Source organism: Macrobrachium nipponense, chromosome 24 (assembly GCF_015104395.2).
Source record: "Macrobrachium nipponense isolate FS-2020 chromosome 24, ASM1510439v2, whole genome shotgun sequence".
NCBI lineage: Eukaryota > Metazoa > Arthropoda > Malacostraca > Decapoda > Palaemonidae > Macrobrachium > Macrobrachium nipponense.
In genome coordinates, this window is record NC_061091.1 from 77,171,662 (window position 1) to 77,194,730 (window position 23,069).

The 23,069-nt window shown below is 37.3% G+C and overlaps 1 protein-coding gene and 1 non-coding gene across 51 annotated transcripts in view; one reads left to right on the forward strand and one right to left on the reverse strand.

Annotated features, from left to right (window-relative positions):
- The window catches only part of LOC135205817 (zinc finger and BTB domain-containing protein 7C-like), a 220,728-nt gene that overhangs the window by 191,101 nt on the left and 6,558 nt on the right, over positions 1-23,069 (reverse strand). For all 50 annotated transcript variants that reach the window (XR_010312618.1, XM_064237017.1, XM_064237022.1 and 47 more), the window contains exons 3-5: positions 22,474-23,016; positions 21,995-22,225; positions 21,497-21,613 (exon numbers count right to left, since the gene is read on the reverse strand). Coding sequence is in view for 49 of the 50 variants with exons in the window: in XM_064237017.1 (XP_064093087.1) it covers positions 21,497-21,613; positions 21,995-22,225; positions 22,474-23,016 (891 nt within the window). In the remaining variant the exon portion in view is untranslated. The remainder of the gene's footprint in view (positions 1-21,496; positions 21,614-21,994; positions 22,226-22,473; positions 23,017-23,069) is intronic.
- Trnam-cau (transfer RNA methionine (anticodon CAU)) lies at positions 10,073-10,146 on the forward strand. The gene has a single exon. It is a non-coding gene; the product is annotated as a tRNA-Met (tRNA).

The window sequence follows — 23,069 nt, forward strand, 5'->3', positions numbered from 1 at the left end:
ATAAATTTCCTTTTCGGGGGGAGTGGGTACTTCCTTTATTTAGTCCTGACACACCTCAAGGATCCAATTCAAAATCAAACTACAAACAATTCAAAAGGTCTTGCAGCAACAAGTTACGGAAATTCAGAACAAATGTCAGGAAATACCCACAAACATAGGCTTTCCAAATAGAGTAGGTATGAATAAATTTATAACGCCAGGTGTAGAAGGCAATCGGAACTAATCATCCGAGTGTCCTCTACGGCACAAATTTATTCACGCAATAAAAGCAACTTGTATTATTTCCCAAAATCAGTGCTCCAGTGGTGAATAAAAAAAAAGAAAATAAAATCATCCCTCTTAAAATGAATTGTAGAGTGAATATATATAACTTTTCAGCATACAAACTTCCTTTCTGCATACCAGACTTCATATTCAGTGTTAATCCATGAACAAGAGTTCAATCAATATCAGGACAACATTGTATATCTATGTACTATACAAACAAATAATCATAATATATTAGAATAATAATAATAATAATAAACACCGGAGTGACAGCAGCAACAGTCACTAGAGGGCTACAGCTTTTGCAGGAGCTACTGCTTCTGACTTGGCTACAACATTTTTGATTGAATGCAATTGAAAGTAAAGTTTCTGTCAATCTACTGAACAATCTACGGCTGAAAAATGGCCTGGAGCCCCCTAACTCTCTACTCTGGTGACAAGCACCAATGCAGAGATCTTAATTTCTACAAAATACATAATGGACACTTCCTTCAAACCTTCCTCTGAAAACTACTCTCTCTCACGAACATCCTTTCATACAGACCTCTACCGTAAACATATACTACAACTACTGAAAATCAGTCGAGCAAGACGTTCTGAAATTTAAACTTAGGACAGGAAAAAACAATGTTAACCACCCTGGCTAAAGGCACCAACCTCTGAATAGGCAAAACCAAGCAAGATTCATTAACATAATATAACAAGCAAGCCCAATCTATATGTGTACAAATATCCCAGTGTACTGTATTTCCACCATGATGCAGTTTTTGTGTTTGTAAAAGAACAGTCATAAAGGAGATAAGAACCAACACAACAGACTGAAAGATCAAGGACACAATACGGTCCCTCCTTACAGCATAACATGCAATTATGCAAAATCACCTATAACATATTTCTGCAAACATGAAACGGAACAACAATACAAGACCATTAACATGGGAACAACATTCCACTAACGGGAATGCCCATATGGGAAAACAGGAGAAAGCGTGAAGAAAATTAAGATGAGCACAAATATCAACAAAGTACTACTAAAAACCAGTAACATTAGGGGGGGAAAAAAAAAAAGTATGTTACTTCAGACATATCAAAGCCTCTGATAGGATGCTTGGTGCATTTATCATAACTTGTCTACAACTCATGAGATTAAAATTATTCTGTGACTCAAATTTCCTTTAAAAGAGAACGGATATTCCTGCCATGAAAGAAAGGAAGGGAAAAAGGTCTTTGCCACAACTGAATCCTCTATTGAAGGTGACACTATATTTAATACCTGGATAAACTCCATCAGTGCACAATCTGACATTAAATCCAGATACCTTCCAACAAGAACAGCCAATAAAATTTTTCAAAAAAATTCAATGACCAAAATGTCTTTCAGTAAGCTCTCCCTATCTGATGCTGGCATACATAGCATATCAACGACTTTCCTTACAATACCAAGACTCAAGAGATAATGTACACAAATAAACAAGTGCTAACCTTTAATCACAAATTTGCAAGAAGTCCCAAATAGAGCAAAACTTTCATCTAACTTAGAATTTAATAATAAATATACCAGTATGCTGTTCACACTTGATACTTCTTTCACCACAAACAATATCTGCTACACACTGCTCTCAAGCTTTCGATTCATTGCTTTGTCATCTAACTTGGAGAATGTTCCAACTCCTACCCCATCTTTGAAATGTATCACGCTCAAATTCTTTGGTTTTTGTACAACATTTCTACATTCAATCTTCTACTCTCACCTATTCTATTCACAAAGCCCCAAAAACACAAGTGACTTGGTGCCACAAGGACTATACTGTAAGTAAAGTTGTGCATTTTTTCTCTTTTACAAATTTCATTAATATGACAAACTTTAAATCCATTTTTGTTTTCCATAGCTAACAATCATTCAGTATCAACGTAAGAGATAAATTCTCTATTTATCTCTAGCGCCTGCCGGAGTCCAGTCAAAAATAACGAAAGGATTTGGTGGGTAAGGGAGTCAGCCAACAGGGGAGTCATCGTCTTCCCCACCATTAGTATCCCTACATTAAGGGGTCGGTTACCTGACGCGCCTTCTCCACTGCCTTCTATTAAAGGCATCATCCAACACCAAAACTCTTCTCTCCATATCTTCCTTCACTATATCTCGCCATCTCATTCTCCATCTTCCACTCAATCTTCTTACTCTGACAGGTTCCTTCCAAGCCGTCTTCACTCCCTCCTAGTCATCCATCCTTAACACATGCCCATAACACCTCAATTGTGACACTCTTATTTCCTCTGTAATCTTTATTAACCCTCTTAAAGCCGGAGCCCTAAAATCAAACGTCTCCCGTATGCCGGCCCTGGTTTGAGTGAGCGCGGAAGTGGATAATTTTTTCAAAAAATTACAGCGCGCGTACTTTGAAGATTTAAGAGTTCATTTTTTGGCTCTTTTTTTGTCATTGCCTGAAGTTTAGAATGCAACCATCAGAAATGAAAAATAATATCATTATCATATGTAATAATGCGATATATGGTAGCGAAAAAAAAAAATTCATACATAATTGTATTCAAATCACGCTGTGCAGAAAACGGTCAAAGCTAACCAGTTACTTTTTTTTGCGTTGTATTGTACACTAAATTGCAATCATTTTGATATATAATACATTGTAAAACAATAAAAGTAACACCGGAAAAATATTATCACAAAATGATGTACGAATTCGTAACGCGCGGACGGCAAAAAAATATTTTTTTCAAAAATTCACCGTATTTTCAAATAATGTTCTAGAGACTTCAATTGTTTCAAATTAAGACAATGATTGAATATTACGATACTGTAAGATTTTAGTTTTAGATTAGAATTGCAGATTTCGATCATTTCGGACGAGTTAAATTTGACCGAATGTCGAAATTTTAATATATATATTTTTCATATGCACATATTTCGAAGATGGAAAAATGCTACAACCTTCAATTATTTTTATTGTATTCTTCATGAATTTGCGCACATTTTGATATATGAAACTCTATAAAAGGCTAATATGAAAAGGAGCAAATATTAGGATAATGCCATGTACGTATTTCGGAGACTTGCGGCCGCGAATCGGCGCGCGGAGTGAAGGTAAATATATTTTTCAAAAATTCACCATAAATCACAATATTGTTTTAGAGACTTCAAATTTGTTTCAAAAAGTGAAGAAACATGACGGAATATTACTAGGCCGTAAGAGTTTTAGCTTACAATTGCGTTTTTGTTTTTCAACTATTTCGGTAGAGTCAAATTTGACCCGAACGTGGTTTTTTTTCTATTTATCGTGATTTATAGCAAATATTTCGAAAAAAGAGAAAAGCTACAACCTTCAATCATTTTTAGTTGTATTCTACATGAACATTCGACGCACATTTTCATATAATAAAACATTTTTATGAAACAGCTAATTTTAAATGGTGCAAACATTTCGACAATCGCACAAAAAAAATTCTGATTTTTTCGGAAGAGTTACCCGCCTGCGAACGTAATTTTTTTTTTTTTCATAAATTCACCATAAATCAAAATATTGTGCTAGAGACTTCCAAGTCGTTGCAAAATGAAGGTAAATGATTGAATATTACTAGAATATAAGAGTTTTAGCTTACAATTGCGTTTTTCGACCATTTCGGTAGAGTCAAAGCTGACCGAAAGTTGAAATTTTTTGCACTTAACGTTATTTATATGAAAATAATTCAAAACTGATAAAAGCTACAACCATGGGTTGTCTTTTGTTGTATTGTGCATGAAATTGCGCACATTTCCATATATAAAACTTTATGTAACGGCAAATTTAAAAGGGTGAAAACATTAGACACATCGCACGAAAAAAAATTTATCGGAAGAGTTTATCGCACGAACGTAAGGAAAAACGTTTTTTCATAATTCACCATAAATCGAAATATTGTGCTAGAGACGTCCAATTTGTTGCAAAATGAAGGCAAATGATTGAATATTACTATAATATAAGAATTTTAGCTTACAATTGCGTTTTCTCGACCATTTCTGTAGAGTCAAAGTTGACCGAAGGTTGAAATTTTTGCACTTATCGTTATTTATATGAAATATTTCAAATTGATAAAAGCTGACAATCATGGTATATTTAGTTGTATTGTGCATGAAATTGCGCACATTTTCATAATACTTCATGTAAAGGATAATTTAAATGGTGCAATAATTATGTCAAAGTGACGAAATAATTCCGAGATGTGTCACTGATACTTTTTTTAGTGCGATAAGAAAGAATTCGCGCTTGCGCGCCTGCGTAGCGATTGTAAACAAAACAAAAAAACGCCTTGATCCGTGAACTCCCAGCATCCCCCAAGGCGCGTGATACAAAAGTTTTCGGCTGGTAGGCCTATAAGTATTTTTCCGCGAATTTTTAAAAAAACTTTTTTGAGCCGACGTATGATACGTCCAATCGCATACGGGAGACATTTTGACTCGACGTTTAATACGTCCAATCGGCGTAAGAGGGTTAAGGTGCCCTACTTCTTATTTCATCATTTTTCAATCTCTCAAGCAGCAATATTCCCCTAATCCACCTCAGCATTCTCATCTCTGATCTCTCACACTTTACTTCCTCTTTTCTTCTTAAGAGCCCATGTTTCTGATCCATACATAGATAGGGGAGAAGGAGGAGGCACGCTGGACTCCAGCAGGCGCTAGAGAATTTATCCCTTACATTATTAACAAGGTATATGAACAACTATCAATTTCAGCCAATCCCAACCCTAAAGAATTTTTTTTATTGTAATGATCACTAATTGAAGTAGTACTAATCTAAGACATCAGCACATTCAGGTTTAGCAGAGAATGAGATCAAGCAAAGTGGGTCCTATTATTGTGGCAGTAAGATGGCACTTTGTCTGGTATAAAATAAATTATACAAGAAATAAAACCCTTCTAAAAAAAAAAAAAAAAAAAATGCAGTGATCGAAAGCTCATTCACCCACATCAGCAGCAACAGTTGCTCACAAGGTTGGCACTGAACAGAGTAAAATTTCCCAATAGCCATACAATCCTCAGCCATCCAGAACTCAAACTAACTTGGGAATAAATCAGTAAGTGAATGACCTATACAGCAACAATCCCAAACTGGATATATTTCCTGACCAAAGAGGATTTCCTCAAAGATTGAATCCTTGCTCATGGGTAATTGGGCTGGAAAACACTTCCTAGGAGTACATTCTTACCCAACTAAATACTACAAACGTCTGGACACCACTCTTACACAACATGGGGGTTGTCCTATGGATCTTCGCAAATCAACAATCCTTTCATCTCATTGCAAATCAACAATCCTTTCATCTCATTAACTGCCAATTGATTATCAGAACACAAAGCCAACATGTCAAAACTCTGCATACCCGCACTGTATGGCAAGTCAAGAATCTACCGACAAGAACTTGTTCTCTTCAAAAGTTAACGAGGCAACAACACTATTGGCAGGAAGATCTAGTGTCCAAACTTTTCAAATGCAATATCACCTCCCTGAAACTTGGATAGTTTGGCTGTTGTAATGTTTCCTCTTTAGTAATTTTGACTACATTAGTACTCAAGTGTTTCCAAGTGCCCATGGCACTGTAGCAGGTGTCACTTTTACTGTATCACAAGTTGAGGTTTCTCCTGATTTATCATAAATGTTAGTTTTACCACTAGTATTTGTTCTGCTTACAGATTCCAGTTTTCACGATAAAGATTTCCAAGAAACAGATGATCATCAAGATAAGGGACCGTAGTTTATCGTACTTTCGGATACAGTTAGCCCCCACTATTCGCGGACTCACAATTCGCACTCACCTATTCAGATTTTCTATGGACTATTATATATACCCACTATTCGTGGAAAATTCGCCTATTCAAGGTATTTTTCACTGAGGAATAATCACAAATTGTTGTATTTTCACATCTTCATGACTAAATGCACTTTTAGTGATGCAACTATTAGAATACTCAGGTATAAGCCCAGTACTTTTAATTAAAATATTACTTTTCTCACCAGTTATATACGTAAATCGAGTACTTAGTTTCATGGGTATCAAATTTACCAGAGTTTAATCCATGTTGCTGATGCATGATAATTTATAGTTATTAGCAGCTTGAACATTATTTCTCCTCTGCTTCAGCTGTAACTTGCAGCTTAAATGTAATAGTGCGGCATAGTATTTGCCACTTTTTTCTCCATACAGAATAAAGGTATAATGTAAACATATATGACCTATTCCATTTGTAACATAACTACAGTAATTGTTTACTATTGTATGATGGCTGAAATATGATTCGGTTGTTCTTAGCATAAGAGCCGTTTCTCCTTCAGTTGAAACATTACTTTTATGTTTTTAACTTATCTAACTGGAAGAGATGGAGGAGAAGAGGTTAGTGCACAAGCTACCTGATAAAATCACGATTATATACATTCATTTTTATTTGCCGTTCTACTTAAATATTTTCCATGCTTATTGTACAGATAGGTAAATTTTATTGTGGTCTTTTACTAATTTACATTGCTTTCAACTCTAGTAATGCTAAAGCTTTTACTTTCCTGTAGTTTATAATAATTTATATTAACAATAAGGCTTGGTCCATTACGGTGCCTTAACTCACTGATTTTATGGCAGCATAAATCGCTGATTTTATGGCGCCATAAATCGCCAATTTTATAGCACTAGACAAGCACCATAATACGTACCAGATCGCCATTAACCGAGTCTGCCAATAACCAGGGATGATGATGATAATAAAAAAAATAAAAAATAAAAATCACTAATTGTAAAACTTCCTGCCTGATGAATCAGTGTATCTTTGCCAATAGATTTACTTCAAGAACTCTGATTTGTTTGTTTGTATGGTGTTTTTACGTTTCATGGAACCAGTGGTTATTCAGCAACTGGACTAACAGTTTTACGTGACTTCTGAACCGAGTCGAGAGAGAACTTCTATCACCAAAAATACGCATCTCTCACCCCTAAATGGAATACCCGAGAATTGAACTCGCAGCCACCGAGGTGGCAGACCAAGACCATACCGACCTGCTGAGGCGCTCAAGAACTCTGACGAGCTCATATACGTATCTCAAAAGCTTCTACTATATGTATGTACTAAATTCAGTCTTTTTCAAAAATCAAATGTGAAGTCTTTCATATAAATTGGTTGGTATCCATGTCTGTCTCCCACAGAAAAAAAAACTTTTTCTATAAATTACAAAACTTCTATGTCATAAGATTATGATAATTTTTCTGGATATTTCTTTTATCTTCTTCATTATTAATTGATAATGAATAGAAAGTTAAATCACAAGTTTGTCCTCATTATATCATAATACACACCTAAAAATTTTCCTATTAATTTTGTTCTGTAGACTCAATAGCAATACCATACACTTAAGAAAAAGTATTTCTATGAGAATCTATACTTTACAAAAGGCTTACAATAAAATATATGCGGTCAAATGATACAAAAAAAGATCACTCTCTTCAAGAACGTGAATTGTGTGGTAAAAAGGACACAGAACTCCTGATAAAGGTATCTCTAATGTTGCTTACACTCTGCTCAATCTAGTTAATAGAAGACATATTTCTTTACATTACAGTGTAACATGAATCTAAGGGAGAAAAAAAAAAAAAAAAAAAAAAGGCTTACATGTCACAACCTGATATTCATAATCATGTCAGTCCTTAGTTATGATTAACAAAGTCTATGTAAAAGCATAGAAAAAACCTACGATATTTAAACAACTTTACCAAATTTTAATAACTGTCTCACAACCTACATACATATGACAAAGTATTATTGATATCTAATTAAAACGTTCATGTTGGACCAATTTTTTATTCCACAATAATTAAGTGATGAATGACATGTGGGCAGTTTCCACCCAGACAAGTTGCACTAAATACAGACAACAAATGAGTACTATAGTCCTCTTCAAGAACTGCAGTTACAGAATGGAAGGCACCCAAAGAACTCAAGTCAGCATGGTGAAAACAAATAGACCTTAAAGCAAGATAGGTTTGAATCTAAATAAGAAAAGAACTTCGGAGGTTTCTGATTTTTGTATAAGCTGCAGTATGACTGCACGAAATAAATACTCAGATGAGGAAGTCTAAATATTAATGCTTCCTTCAGCAGAAATCTCAGGAATGAATAGGGCACAGGTTAGACATACAGTAAATACCAAAAGTTTCCTGACGTGAGACTCAAGATTCATCAGAGGTATCAACCAAAAGTATTGCTTGGCTTAAAAGGTACAGCTTCCAATGCAACCTCAGTGCAGCCCACATAACTTTAAGGCCTATATCCATATCCTTTTCTTTTAGAATTAACTGGTTGCCCAAATGTGGGAACACAGCGGTCCCAAGCCTCCCCAGATGCATTGCACCCATGCATGGTCATTCATCATTATTCTCTAGGCTCTAACTGCATTACCCATATTTGCTTACGTGGTGACCTTTATCGTCCTAGGGCTCGTTTAAACTAATAATTTTGAGTGCTCTTAGAGCTGGCCATTGGCTTGTCACATTCTTGCACTTTTTTTATGTAGTGCACTATCTATGGATCTTATCTATTGAGTTCTGATCTAAATGGAGGTGTATTTCTCTTCATGACTCAGGTGCTTATTAGGGGCAGTCGCCAGTCATCGACCGACTCTGTTAACGGTGGTCCGGTTTTACGGGGCTCCTCTAGCAACCAACAATTCATGGTGCCAAAACGGGCCAAGTTTCAGTTGGTGATGATAACAGAGTTATGGCGGCATAACATACTTAATAGTAGCGCCATTAACAGGTTATCAGTGCCATAAATCACCGAGTTTCGCTTAATGGCGGTTTTTGCTTATTGGCACCATGCTGATAACTGCTAATAACCAGTTTAGCTGGGTTTCCGTTCTTGGCTGGGTGCAGATAAGCGAAAACCGCCATTAACAGCAACTTGGCAATTTATGGCCCTCATGGCATCATAACTCTATTATCGGTACTACCTCATGCTGCCGATAACCGAAACTCGGTTATGTGGCGTCAGAAATCGCAGATTTTATAGCGCTGGACAAGCACCATAAAACCGGATCGCCAATAACCGAGTCCGCCGATAACCGAGGACTGCCTGTATTTCATACATTTTGATATTCAAAGAAAGGTCAATATGCTAATAATGTTTACTAGGCTTACATCTGTGAATTGCCTAAGAATGAGCACAGCATTATTTACCATCATTAGCTTCTATAATATATAAATCTGTATGTAGCTGTTTCTGGAACAAAATGGGTCCTCTCTTTTGACGAGCAACAAGTTCTGTTGTGTGAATCGAGTTCTATATAAAATAAAGGCTCTTTTGTTGCGTTTATCTGAATGACTCAGTCGAGGGCAAAGTAAAAAATATTTTCATTGCGGATTTTACCAATCCTTTCATTATTGAACTTGATAGTTGCTTCCCAAGTTTGCATATGGAAAAGAAATGAGGCTTCACTGTCTTTGAAAGCTGATGCCTTCATCAGATCTTCCAAGATTACATCACAGTGGTATTTCTGCTCTCAGTTTGGGCTGGATGTGGTATGTTGATACAAGGCCATGTGTATGAAGGTAGATAGAGTACAACAATGAAGTGAGCAAAGGATTATCTGGAATTAGCATAGAAATGCACGGTGGAATATTTTGCAGGGTAAGATGAACATGAAGGGGGGGGGGAGAAGGAATGGTATCATTGAGGGGGATGAGGAAGATAGGAGGATAGGAGTGAGGAGCACTGCCAATAGAAAGAATGTAGAGGGAGTTCACTGACAAATGTCAATACAGCACCTGTAGAGCCTCGGTAGCGCAGTAGGCAGCGCGTCAGTCTCATAATCTGAAAGGTCGTGAGTTCGATCCTCACTCGGGGCAATATATATGTATGTATGTATGAGAGTAAGTATGAAGTGACCCTAGATATTCAACCGAGTTATCACAAAAATACATGTGATAGTATTTACGTACATGAATTATGGTACCATAATTAACTAATTTTTCAACAGCTCTAACATTTTTTAGATGAACCCATTAAATAATATGCTTTATTGGCCTCAAAAAACTTACTCATCAAACTTGAATCACTTCTTTCAGAAGGTGAAGATGGAAAAGCAATTCCGAGGGGAAGGGAAAAGGGTATGTCCTATGCAACAGAACGACTAGATATATAAAGAAAGATGTTTATTACAAAAATAGTAGTATGTAGTATCACTACACCCTTAAATCATACCAATGCCTGAATCACAATTCTAGTAAAAGGTCGAGCTGTTGAATTTCCAGTATATGTTGGCAACATATATCAAGGATACAAAAAATTGTAAACACCAGAAGAGTTAGGCCTCAGCTAACCCAATGGCTGGTAGTACCATTGTAGAAGAAAACTAACTCGTGAAAAAAAAATGATATACGTACTATATAAAAAGCTGGTAAAGGGTTCAGAAGAAACCAACCACTTTCACAAAACCAGCAAGTAAAAAAATTCCTTACTAGAAACCTGGATGGACACAGACAATACTCTGTATATTAAGAGCAATCACTTGACCCTGACATTTCATGGTCACTGTTGGACTGACCTTGACATTTCATGGTCACTGTTGGAACAATCCAAGTCATCGTATTGAATCCAGGGAAACATGATCATCCCTGCTCCTGTCCATTTATTGTGAGTAACAACAATGACAGTCTGAAGTAGTGGCTAATCAAACTCTTCATGGAACCATGACAAGAATGGCCACAAAGTCTTCAGGATACCAAAGGAAAGAGAAGGGTAAAATTCCACAGTAACAGTAAGGATTCAAACAGAGGGACATAATTAAGGAGAGAAAAATAGCTCAATAGGCACAAAGAAATTAAGGGAGAAATAAAGTATGATACAGCTCCTTCAATCTGTCCGAAAAGGTTCATAAATGCCCAGCAAGTCCACTGGTTCAACCACAACTGGCAAGTCTTCCTCTACAAGCGCCAAATGGTACTCTTTACAAGCAGAGTAACAGAAGCCTCTGAGGGAAGAAAAGTAGACACCAAAGCAACAAAAGGTAAGGAGTGGCAGGACCTGAGGCATGGCCAGGCAGCTGAGTGAGTGCAATGGGATCTATATAGAGGCCTGGGGCAAGCAGACAAGTGAAGCAGTTTCCACAAGAATCTGGAAGGAAGCAGGCACAGTCAGTGGTAAGGCACTAATTGGGCAGGAGGATGAGGAGGCACTTCAAGGCATAAGCAGATGATTATCCTCCATAGATGTACAGTCCTAACATCTTGATACCCTTAGACCTTGGGGGGAAACATAATGAGAAGACTTATCACCTGAGCAGTGGCATTTTTTAACAACCTTGCACCAGCTTGGCCAACAATGCCTAGACAAACAAGGCTGTGGGAAACTCTGAGGCTGCAGAGGTAGGGATATCAGTATGAAACAAGTTTAAGTTCTTATATTATGGCCCTGTTGTGGTACCACTGTTCGTGCCCGCAATCATAAGCTGCTGGGGGCACAAACTGCTTTATGCCTACAGAAACCCAGCTGGTACAAGCAACAACACAAATTATGTGACCATACTAAAGTAATAAACTTTCAACAAATCAACACAAGTGCAAACAATGATAATAAACTGAGAATATATATGACAACACACCTGAACATGATCTAATACATGAACTTTGAGCACAACCATATAGATCAAAACCATAAATTACGCTGAATATACACTGACTTAGGCAAGAAAATACACAGAAATAAGAGAAAACAATGAACCAAGAATGATGTACTGGAAGATACCCACTAACATGGCTCGCAACAGCGTAATTCAAAACTCGAAACATACATACAAATGATTTCATTAAAGGGGTTGAGGTAAAATAACATTTATTTGCAGAGAGATACTCTTGAAGGAAATGTGACTTCGATGACGACTACACCCTTCTTCAAATGGAATTCAAATCGCCAACTGGACCGACCAAAAGCAAAATACAAAATCAACTACAGTGGCACCAAATTACAAAGTTCCTACCCAGCTGACAACCGACTGTATCTACCAATAGACAAATCATTTCAACCTGCCCACTTCTTTCATATACTATAACAAATTGACCTAATTATTCAGAAATGAAATAACTCAGATATTTTGAACAGTTCCTAAAATACCTTAAAAATACATATCAGTAAAACTCACACAAATTTAATGAAGTTATATATTACAAATGGCATGTGTCTTGACTCGCTGTGCCTTATTGTAATTCAATCTCCTCGTCCACTCTTGATACATATTTACCTCTGCAGTGAAAATGCCAACTGAGAGAGACCTCATAAAAGATTGAGAACAAACTTCAAAAGAAAACTTTTAAGGCAAGTTCCAAATGACGGGACTCATGGCAATACTATTCAACTATCCAGGTTTTGCAAACGTGGGAGAACCCGATACGTACTATCACCCAAGCCTAAACAGAAGAAACCGAGAGACCTGTCGTCCTTGCGTGAGGAACTAATCCATTTACATAATCGTTATCAGGAAGACAATACCATTACTACCACAACACAAAATGCAAGAGAAAGGGTGCCCCAGTCTAAATCCAGACAAACCCAGCAGCTTTACCTAAACATATATAAAATGTGGATAAATGTAGTAACTAGCCTCAGTCATTCACAACATCATTTTCACTCTCACATGCTACAAGATGCTGACTTACCTGCAAGACCATCAGTGTAGCAATAACACCCACATTCACACTACCCACTCACTCACTCACTCACCATCACTGCAATATTTCCTACTACTTCTATGCAGAGGTCACCTACTGATGTATGAGCCACATGATGCATTCACAAGGTAAAAGAATAATTCACAAAATGTTCAGCATTTTAACAAAGTATACAAATAGAAGGAAATGTCCATTAATCAATACAAATACAGCAGAAAAGGAGCCATTATATCAAATTGTACATATCACAAAGTTTCATCATTTTACACGTCCTCATCCTTCCTCTCCAGATTGAGAGTTATGAGAGAAAAAAAGTAATAAACACAACACAAAAGATAATGATCATGGCGATGACAGTTCAACCACACCAAACTCCATCATCTTTCTTTTTAACAACACCTAGCCAACGATATGCTTGCAAGTTCCATAGCATGGGAAATCCAAGCTCAGCGAGATGAATAAATGGATAAAGCAAATAACTCCACTTTAAAGTACCATAACGGGCTATTACCAGGTACTGTGCGATAGAGAAAACAAAGGAGCAATCAAGTAAATTTCATTCAGTTCTTGAATTCCCCACAAAAACAAAATAAATACATAAACAGTACAGATATTTTATGACACAGTTGTACTAAAGTGATATTTATTCAATTTCTATCTAAAACCCAGTTAAACAGCATCAACATGTAGACAACGAAGTTCAGTGCAATGGAATGTTAACTGTACTACATCCTAGAATACATAATTTTTCATGGAAATGTTTCAAAACACCACATGAGGACAAGACATGAGCACTCTTGAGTCTTGGAGCACAGCGATCATTTCCTGTTCATGAAAGTTTTGCACTGTAGATGCATAAACAGTTCGCCAACTGACTTCAAGATGTAAATGTCAATGAATATCACTCAAGCACAGCAATTCAAGAAACAGCTGTCGTCATTTCCTAATGAGTGGCACCCACCCACCCCCAACCAATGAGGAATTAAGTTACATGCTCTTCCCACAAGCAAATGAATACTAGTAACTTGACAACATTTTTAATAAATTTATTTTTATTTCTCATAGCTAACAAACCTTCGGTCTTAACAATAGGATATTTCCAAGCACTAGCTGGTAACCGGTTAAAATCAATCAAAGATCGTAAGCAAGGAACCTGTGAGATCTGGCAACTCCTGCACGTACAAGTTTACTATTATTGTTTTGTATAGCTTTATTAACTATCACTATAGCTTTAAGGTTTTGTCAGTGGACTGGACACCCAATGTGCACTGGCACCTGAAGAAAATATACAATAAAAGAATAAAATTGAAGATTATAGTACAATTTTAGCCAAAGGTCAAACACTAGGACCTTCAGCACTGAAGGGAAATAGAGAGTAGAAATATTTGAAATATGCAAAAGGAGAAAGCCCTTGCACTATGAAACAATATTAGAAGGTGGCAGAACGAGACTATGAATGGAGGTGCAATAAAAAGGAAAGGAAGGGGTTGCAGACGGGCCTAAGGAACACTGCAAAGAACCTCAAGTATTGCCTACAGTCCACCACATGAGGTGTACTGGCATCACTCCCACCCTACAGGGATCTAAGGCAGTTACCCCAAAAGCTAACTCCACAACCGTCTTATCATCAAATCCTCAACGCAGACCTTCCTGTTGCATACATTTAGACAGCTAACCAGCTCAAACAAGGGCAATTCCCCACACACAGGGCCACAATCCCTTATGCGAAACCCTCAGGGAGAGCTGTGTTTCGATTTTTGAATTTTTCCGCATTTCGGAATTGAAGGTTGCTCGTAGTCCAAAACCAAGATTTCATCACATACAATACATGTATCGTGTATAGCGAGAGATGCATTTTCGGTAAACTGCATAAGGATATGCTCAAAGTACAGGTTTCAATCTTGTAGTACAAGTTTAGGCTTCCTATGACTGTCTCAGTTTTGGTAAATTTCACCGATAAGACATACATATAAGTTAGCTTTAATATCAGACAGTCTCTCTTGGTTTCTTGGGCTGCAAGTGTATACAATTTTTGTTTCTAATCGCTTGCACTCATCACAGCTCACCAAGTTATGCATGCTTTTTCTAATAATTTCATCTTATTTTGTAAAATTATACAGTCCGTGTAATTGGTGATCCAGTCTTATGGGACTTGTCTGGGGCCAAGAATCACAGAAAATTGCACCAAATTCTGGTTATCGGTGCTGATGATAGAGTATTGGCACCAATACAAACCTAACAGAGGCGCCATTAACTGGATATGTTTGCCAATAAGAGCCAAAAATTGCAGATTTTCAGTTACTGGCAACTTTCACTCATCATCAAGCCATTGGAACAGACACACCCCTGCCCCAAAATTAACCAAGGTCTGTCTGTATATACACTGTAGGCTAGGCTACCGTATATGTACAGGCAATCCCCGGTTATCAGCGAGGGTTCTGTTCCGGGGGGTTGGGGGGGGGGGGGGGGTTGGGGGGGGGGGGGGGGTGGGGGGGGGGGGGGGGGGGGGTAAAACCTGTTATCGGCGCCACAAGCATCCTTATGGTGCCTAATTACTATAACACATATGTATAGAGTATACTGTGTAGTGTAGGCTAGGCTACCATATTAGTATAGATATTACTGATTACCTCAGTGTAGGCTAAGCTATATTCAAGCTACGATTTTCTAATAAACGATGGGTTTTTTACACCTAACCCCATCATAAGTAGGAAAATATAAAAAAAGACACCATAGGACAGACAGCAAGAAACATTTCCCCTCAAGTCTAATCAACCCGAGAACTATCTCTGACTCCCAACTCCCCAAGCCAAGAAACCAAAGTTGCCACATTTATAGACCATCAAGGTGCTCTGAACGTCTTTCATGCTAAATTCATCCAAATTGTATGGCATGTAAGACCGATATTCACTGCGAGTTAGCTCATCCACCACCCAAAACCTGTTTCGGATACTCATATGATGGTGCCTGTCCATAAATGGTTAAGCTTTCAATGGATGTCTGCACAGGTAACTTGATTTTTGGCATATTCGGTATTTCAGATCTTAGCACCATGGCTGTATTTCTAACGTTTTCATGACGGAGCATCGTACTCATAGTTGGGATTATGCATCATCAAATTCAATGTCACTGTTAAAGATGAAGTTTCCTGTACAATTGCGTATTCTTTACCAACTTTGATATTATCACCAAATGTGCTTTTCAGTTTTTCAGTCATGTGCTTGATGAGTGTACAAATCAAGTTCAGCCTTGAGGCTGCCTGCAACTACATATGTATACCTCCTTGTATAACTGCATTAGTTGGGATATATATTTCGGTGTATTTCTCTCAATTACCTCAGTTCTGTTCAGGCTTGGTAGACTGGCAAAGGTTATTCATGTAATTTTCTGTTAGATAGACTATTGACTGGCAGTTTCTGAGCTGTTTTACATAAAACTGTAGTTTGCATGAATTATAATAGCCTCGATTGCAGCCAGGTCCACAGTTGCTAAAGATAGTATTCTTTGGCTTTGGTCAAGTTCCCGAAATTTCTCTGCAGCATTAAGAATTGCAGCTCAGACTGCACTGACTCAATCTTATTAAATTTTTCATTGGTTCCCTGCCCTTGAGAGGGAAGAAAATACATCATCCACAAAGTACACACCTTTTAAATTCGATTTTGGAAGATATGAAGATGATCATTTTTGCTTTGGGTGGGATACAAGAAGTTTCAGCTTGTGGTTTGGAAGGCCTTTTCTTTGAGGGTTTAACAGCGTGTACCTCTTATTCAAGTCACTGCGATAATAAATTTTGATGGGATCCTTTGCAGTTGATGACAAAATATAATTTGTGATGTCTTTGAAAACACCTTTCACTTGTGTAAAGTGAATTTCAGCTGCTTTTCATAGATTTTCTTGTGATGTATACTCTTTCAAACCCGGTAACTAAACATTCATTTTTATCAGATCAAACATTTCTGTAAAAAGTGAAAAAGCTATTTTGGGTATTTTTCTATAAATAAAATAAGACAAAAAAAATTACGCTGCCAAGGTATAACTTGAAAAAGTGATAGAGAGAGAGAAAGAGATATGCGCTGATTTGACCTGTGTTGTTTTATTTGCGGTTAGCACTCCATACAGTCTCTGTGTCAGATTATAATACTGGCCATTGGCTCCCTGAAAGAGAACCTCACAGTGTGAGTTTGGTTCTACATATGAAATAATAAAAAATAAAATCTCTATGGTGTGAGAAAATTAGAATTAGAAGATTTACATTTGCAAAGTGTAGGCCAGGTCTAGCCTAGGCTAAGTCAGGCCTACACTTTGCAAATGTAAATTAACTAATTTCCCTAAACTACAGATTTCATCTTTGATTCTGCATATCCTTCCCCACCTCCATTAACCTACCAGAAATATTCATATCTTTGAAGCTCTGAGAAGCATCAATTAGCATCAACAATCCAAAAGGCTCCAGCTCTTGGGCATTGAACACAGTGTATTAATTAGGCTAAGAATTGAGTACGCCTAAAATACAGTCGAAGTATAACGTCGTATGTAACAGGTACGGTAATTTGCCTAATGCAAGTTGTGCGGCCTGGAGATATGCTGTAAACAGGCCTAGCCTGTAGGCTACGATTAAGTTCTGTCATCTGATGGAAGCACCATGTTAATAGAAATTACAGTACGGTGGTCCCGCCCTATTTGCGCGGGATGTTTACCAGACTACCCACCTCCCCTACAATAGCTAGAACCCACGAATAGTTGGAACCCCCAATAAAAATATTTAAAATTGCTTATTTTGCTAATTAAAACTCAAGAAAAAACCAATAAAAATTTGTATACCTTTTTTTTTTAAGTTTATCACAAAAAGTGCATTTGATAAAAAAATAAAAAAAAATTGTTAATATTTCTCATAGAAAAATACTGCGAACAGGTCACAATTATGTTCCAGAGAGAAATCTGCGAATGAATGAGTCCGCAAATCTGGAGAACACGAATATGGGGGGCCCACTGTATTAAGCTGGCCTAGGCATAAGGAAAGTTCATGAAACCCGCTTAAACAATGACAGGTTTTATAATTTTTCATTACATTTCCAATAACAAATAATTACGAGAAACAGAAATAATGTAATAATACCTACAGAATACTAATCCACACTTCCCAAACCCTCCATCATCTATGTTTGTTTTAGTTCGGTAGTTCTTGTTACTGCCCCATGGAGCCAGTACAAATGAATGAATTGGCCATTTTGGGGGGGGAGCCCCTTTGAGCTTTCTGTCCCACCAAACTATCAATTGAAAATTTCTGTCATCTGTGTTTCTCAACAATAATGTACCTATCTTCAGTTCGGAAAAATTTCAATTCATTCTCTTATTCCTTGAATTAACTAGTTACCCCATCCCCCCTCTCAAACCCTTGTCTAGCATCTAGGGCAGGCGTAAATTTCTGTCAATATCAGTTCTGTGTACCAAAGCACCTGACCTATAAAAAATTTTTTAATCAAAACATAAATAACGTGGAATTTTGACCCCTTAAAATGGTTCCCATGGCAAGTACTATCAGGCTGAAGCTTGGCAGAAGTTCATTTCTTTAAAAGGGACAGTCAATCCAGGTGTTTCAAAGCATTTATATTTATTCCTCTTTTCACTTGAATAAATTGAGCTAGCTCCCAGTCCATATACAACAGCAAGTACTGACATAAACAACCAAATTAAGACACACGTTTGCCGAGGTTAGTTACTGTAAATACCACGTTTAATAAGAGTTGCGTTGTTGTTGTCGACTTGAGAAGAAGTACCTTCCACACTCCACATGGAAATTACTGAACAATCCTGTCTTAACTACACAGAAATATTACATTGTATACCCACAAAAATCTTAAATCCCAAACTTATACACACTGTGAATAGTTACAGAGAACAATGATGAACTACTGATGTCAAACCAGAATTCTACAAGAAAACAAACCAGAATTCTACAGTTAAACAATTTGACAAGTTTTTTTCAAGAAAACCCATCAATTGTATAATCGTTATTTCTATAGACAAGAACAGCTTAGTCTCGCCAGTCACTATACTTGAGTTTGTCAAGATCCAGAGATTCAATGCAAATGCTCTGTTCTGCTACTGATAATACTTCATCCTATGCAGAAGGAAAAAGATGAGCTCATACTGCTGGGGAGATGAAGCATGCAAGTACCAAAAGAGGGCTTGAAAATAACCAAGATCAATAGCACAGGCAGTCACCGGTTAACAATGGGGGCTCTGCTCCTGGCCGAGCTCTGATAACTAAATACCACTGTGGCGATAAATGGTGTTTACGATGCTTAAGTGCTGACTGGCACTAATAAACTACTAACCGGCCCTGATAACTGGCTCAATGGCAGCCATAAACTGTCTACCAAAGGCTATAAAATGCTTATCAGCCATAAATCACTTATCAGCTCCAAGACTCTGGTTAATGATGATGTTAGCCAAGCATCGTAAAACCAAAACGGTGTTAATCAATGCCGCCGATAAGCGGGGACTGCCTGTAACTGCTTCATACGCACTTGATAAGCAGAGGCATTTGTAAACACTAACAGCATGAGAATTAACAAAACCAATAGACTGGCTTATCCCTGCATATGGTAGAGGTACCATATCCAGAACCAGGAAAATCTTCAAATCACCAACTTTTCAAACCACAACTAGTAAAACTGTTAGGAGGCATAAGTGGCCTTCTATCAGCGTAGAAGGGAAGCAAAACCTCAAGAAGTGAGAGGTTGAAGATGACTGCAGAACAATGGTTTAACTTATAAAGTGCTTTGCAAGAGAATGAAGAAGATGCCGACTCATCAGCAACCTGAGACCCAAAAGCAAGTACACTGGAGAGCTGAACCCTGCATGCCCGCCAAGTGAAGGGTAATGAAAGCCACGCTGAGTTGGATGAAGGATAACACTCTCTCTCTGTCAATGACATGACTAGCTGTGATCAAACAACATAAGACATCCAAATGTTTGGGTTACACCTCTCAAAAATAATTCAGTAAAGGTAAATTGTCATTTCCACATTCCTATTCGAATGATAGTAAATGATCTAAAAAAAAGAGACTCTTCAAAGCTGAGCAAATGACAACATAAGAAGATAAGGGAGAACCACTTCCTTCTTATCAATGGAATGATGACCTGAAGACAGTGAAGCGCGGTGAGAGCTGAAACATTGTCCACAGAAACCAACTCCTTGACTGAACTAGGGAGGGAGGCATGATATTACAAACTTACAGACCAATTACAGAAAATTCTGTCAAATGCACAATACGACAGTCTGTGGACAACATAACTTAGGGGCCAATTCTCACTAAAGTAAGAGTTACTGGCAGAACTAAAAATCACAAAATTACATCAAAAAACCTATTTAGGACCAAAATTTACAAGTTACGTACTGCATATACGATGAGCGGTAGTACTTTACCCAGATCACCAAAAAAAAAATAAAAAACTACTCATACATCTGGCCAAGCAACTTAACCTATAAAACTTGAGGAACAAGAACCAAATACTAATATCAGATAAAAAAAAAATACAGAAAATTAACACCTACCCAAGCACAAAAGGTAAACCTGATGAACTGAAAGAACAACAGATAAAAATGAAAAGACGAAGAAAAATATGCTTCAATGCTATCTAAAGAGAACACAAAGTACAAAAAAAAGAAGAACAGGAAAACTTTACAAAAAGAAGTCCCGGGGTAAAGCAGGGGGAAAGTGAGTATCATACGTAAATCTGGGTAAGAGCAGTACAGGAATAAGACACTATGTGACTAATGGGGCAGTGATGAAACAACAACAATCAGGGTCATAGGATTTTGCTTATTGAAATGCTTAAAAATTGCATTTTATCTGCTAAAAATTAAGAAAATAGGAGACTTCACATGAACCACTAGCAAAAGAAAAAAATAACCTTCAAATTTATAAAAAAAAAAAAAATCGAAAAAACCTTTCATATCCATAGATAACATTAACATCCTACTACTTTCTATTGCTGTATTTCAATAGTCATCATAATCATGACCTCAGATCATCTGTAAGTTTTGTCAAAAATTATTGAAAAAGTAGATTTTTTTTGAAACTGGCTATGCTAAATAAGGTTTATATTTACTGGTCTTTTTTATTACATTTACCCATCATTTATTGCATTTTTAATGTTGTATATTTTCAATACTTATGGTAAACTTGTGTGTGACAGTACAGTCTCTTGATTATGATACAAAATCTGTGTACATATCATTTGCGGTTTAATCAGGTCACGAGCAATAGACAGCTATCTGCATCCTTTTAGCTCTAGAAGAGATGTTACTGGAAGTTCACAGAATACAAGTCTAGACCCAATAACATAAACCTTCCAATTGCGAGAGAGTAAAACCCAAGAGAAAACAATCATAAAAGACTCATCTGGAGACTAGAACAGGACACTATACCAACACCTTCATACATAATGGAAACTAAATCATTAAGTGATGAAACATTTATATAATAATGGCTCCTTTTCTGTAAATTTTAAAGTGAACACTCACCCTCTGTTGTGCTTGTGGGCCACTTGCTTGACCTGGGCTCCCGTGAACATCTTGGCTTCCCTCACCCCCATAATTTTCGGATGAGAAGCCACTGGGCATGTCCCCTACGCCGAGCCACTGTGAGAGAAAATTTTTGTTTCAGTAACTTAACTATTTGACTATCCATACTATACAAGCTGTTAAATTAGTAAATAGTACTAACAGGCTATACTCATTACTTGTTCCTTCCAAACAGCCAGTGCAGATGACTCTTGGTTATAGGCACCTACTATGAAAGTAGAGTAGTATATACATGTAAGTTTATCTAAATTATCTATGACAAGGTACAAAAACCTAACCTTGTGCAAATTGATTTTTAGCACTGCCCTTGACAATGTTTAAGTCATACTAACACCTGGCATTATTTACAAAACTGTTCAAATGTTTACAAATTTAAAACAATACTTCGTATACTTTGTACAACAAATTAACTTAAAAAAAAAAAAAAGGTCAACTTACCCCTTGCATTCCAGAGGGCCCGGCTAAAGCTTCTGCTACTGCATCAGCTATGGGTTGTGCCTGGCCTGACAACCCCCCGGGTTGTTCGTATTTATTAGACGAAAGAGGATCATCCCCACCGGGGTTATCTAACCCAGGATCACTTAATGGCATGAAATCTAACCTCTCAGATTGACTGTCATCTATAGTCTCTACTGCTTCTTCTTTGACTAGGGTCTCATCAACCATAACCTGAAAGGAGTTAATCTACGATAGAGTATCTACTGAAAATTTACAATTAATATACTTGCATAGTATTCCATTTTAGTGATCTTAACCTCAATTTCTAGCAAATGCTTACTAGGTAAAATGGAAAAAATTGAACAATTTGAAAAAATACTATGAAAAAAATTGAAACTGGTCTTTAATTTTCACACAGACAAAGGCATACCAACCGAAGTTGTCAACCGAACACCACAACATAGAATTTGGCAACACACCTTAACATCTGATTCAGATGACTCCTGCGAGGTTGAAGGATCTAGAGAATCTTGTCTTTGCTCTGCCCTATTGTTTTCACTTAACGTTCTAGAATGTGTTCGAGATTCACTATCGTGAGGGTACGGAGAGGTTTTAGGCGAGGTGCTAGGACTATTAGAGGCTAAGGAACCGTTTTCCTCTCTTCTTCTCCTCTTTGGCTGAGGACTTCTTTGTTCTCTACTGTCTCTAGAGGAGAGGGGTCTTTTGTTGTCTTCTGTGCTAGGGGGTTCATCAGGGACAGCAAGCCCTTTGATTTGAAGCAGCTCAGCTGCTTTTATTAATCTAGCTAAGTCATTTTGCGCCACTGACACTACACCAGCGTACATATAACTAAGTAATGCCTCTAGTTCATCGGGCTTTATATCTTTTAACACTATAATAGGGTGCTTACATGGAGTATTCTCAAACATAAGTTCAAAATATTCACTACATGTTGAAAGCACCAACTTATGCACTGGGTAAAATTTACCCTCACAAGCCAGAGTGGCATCCGTGTACCGCTCCTGTAAATAAAAACATACATCAATGAAAATAACAATAGAATAATGTGTGATAA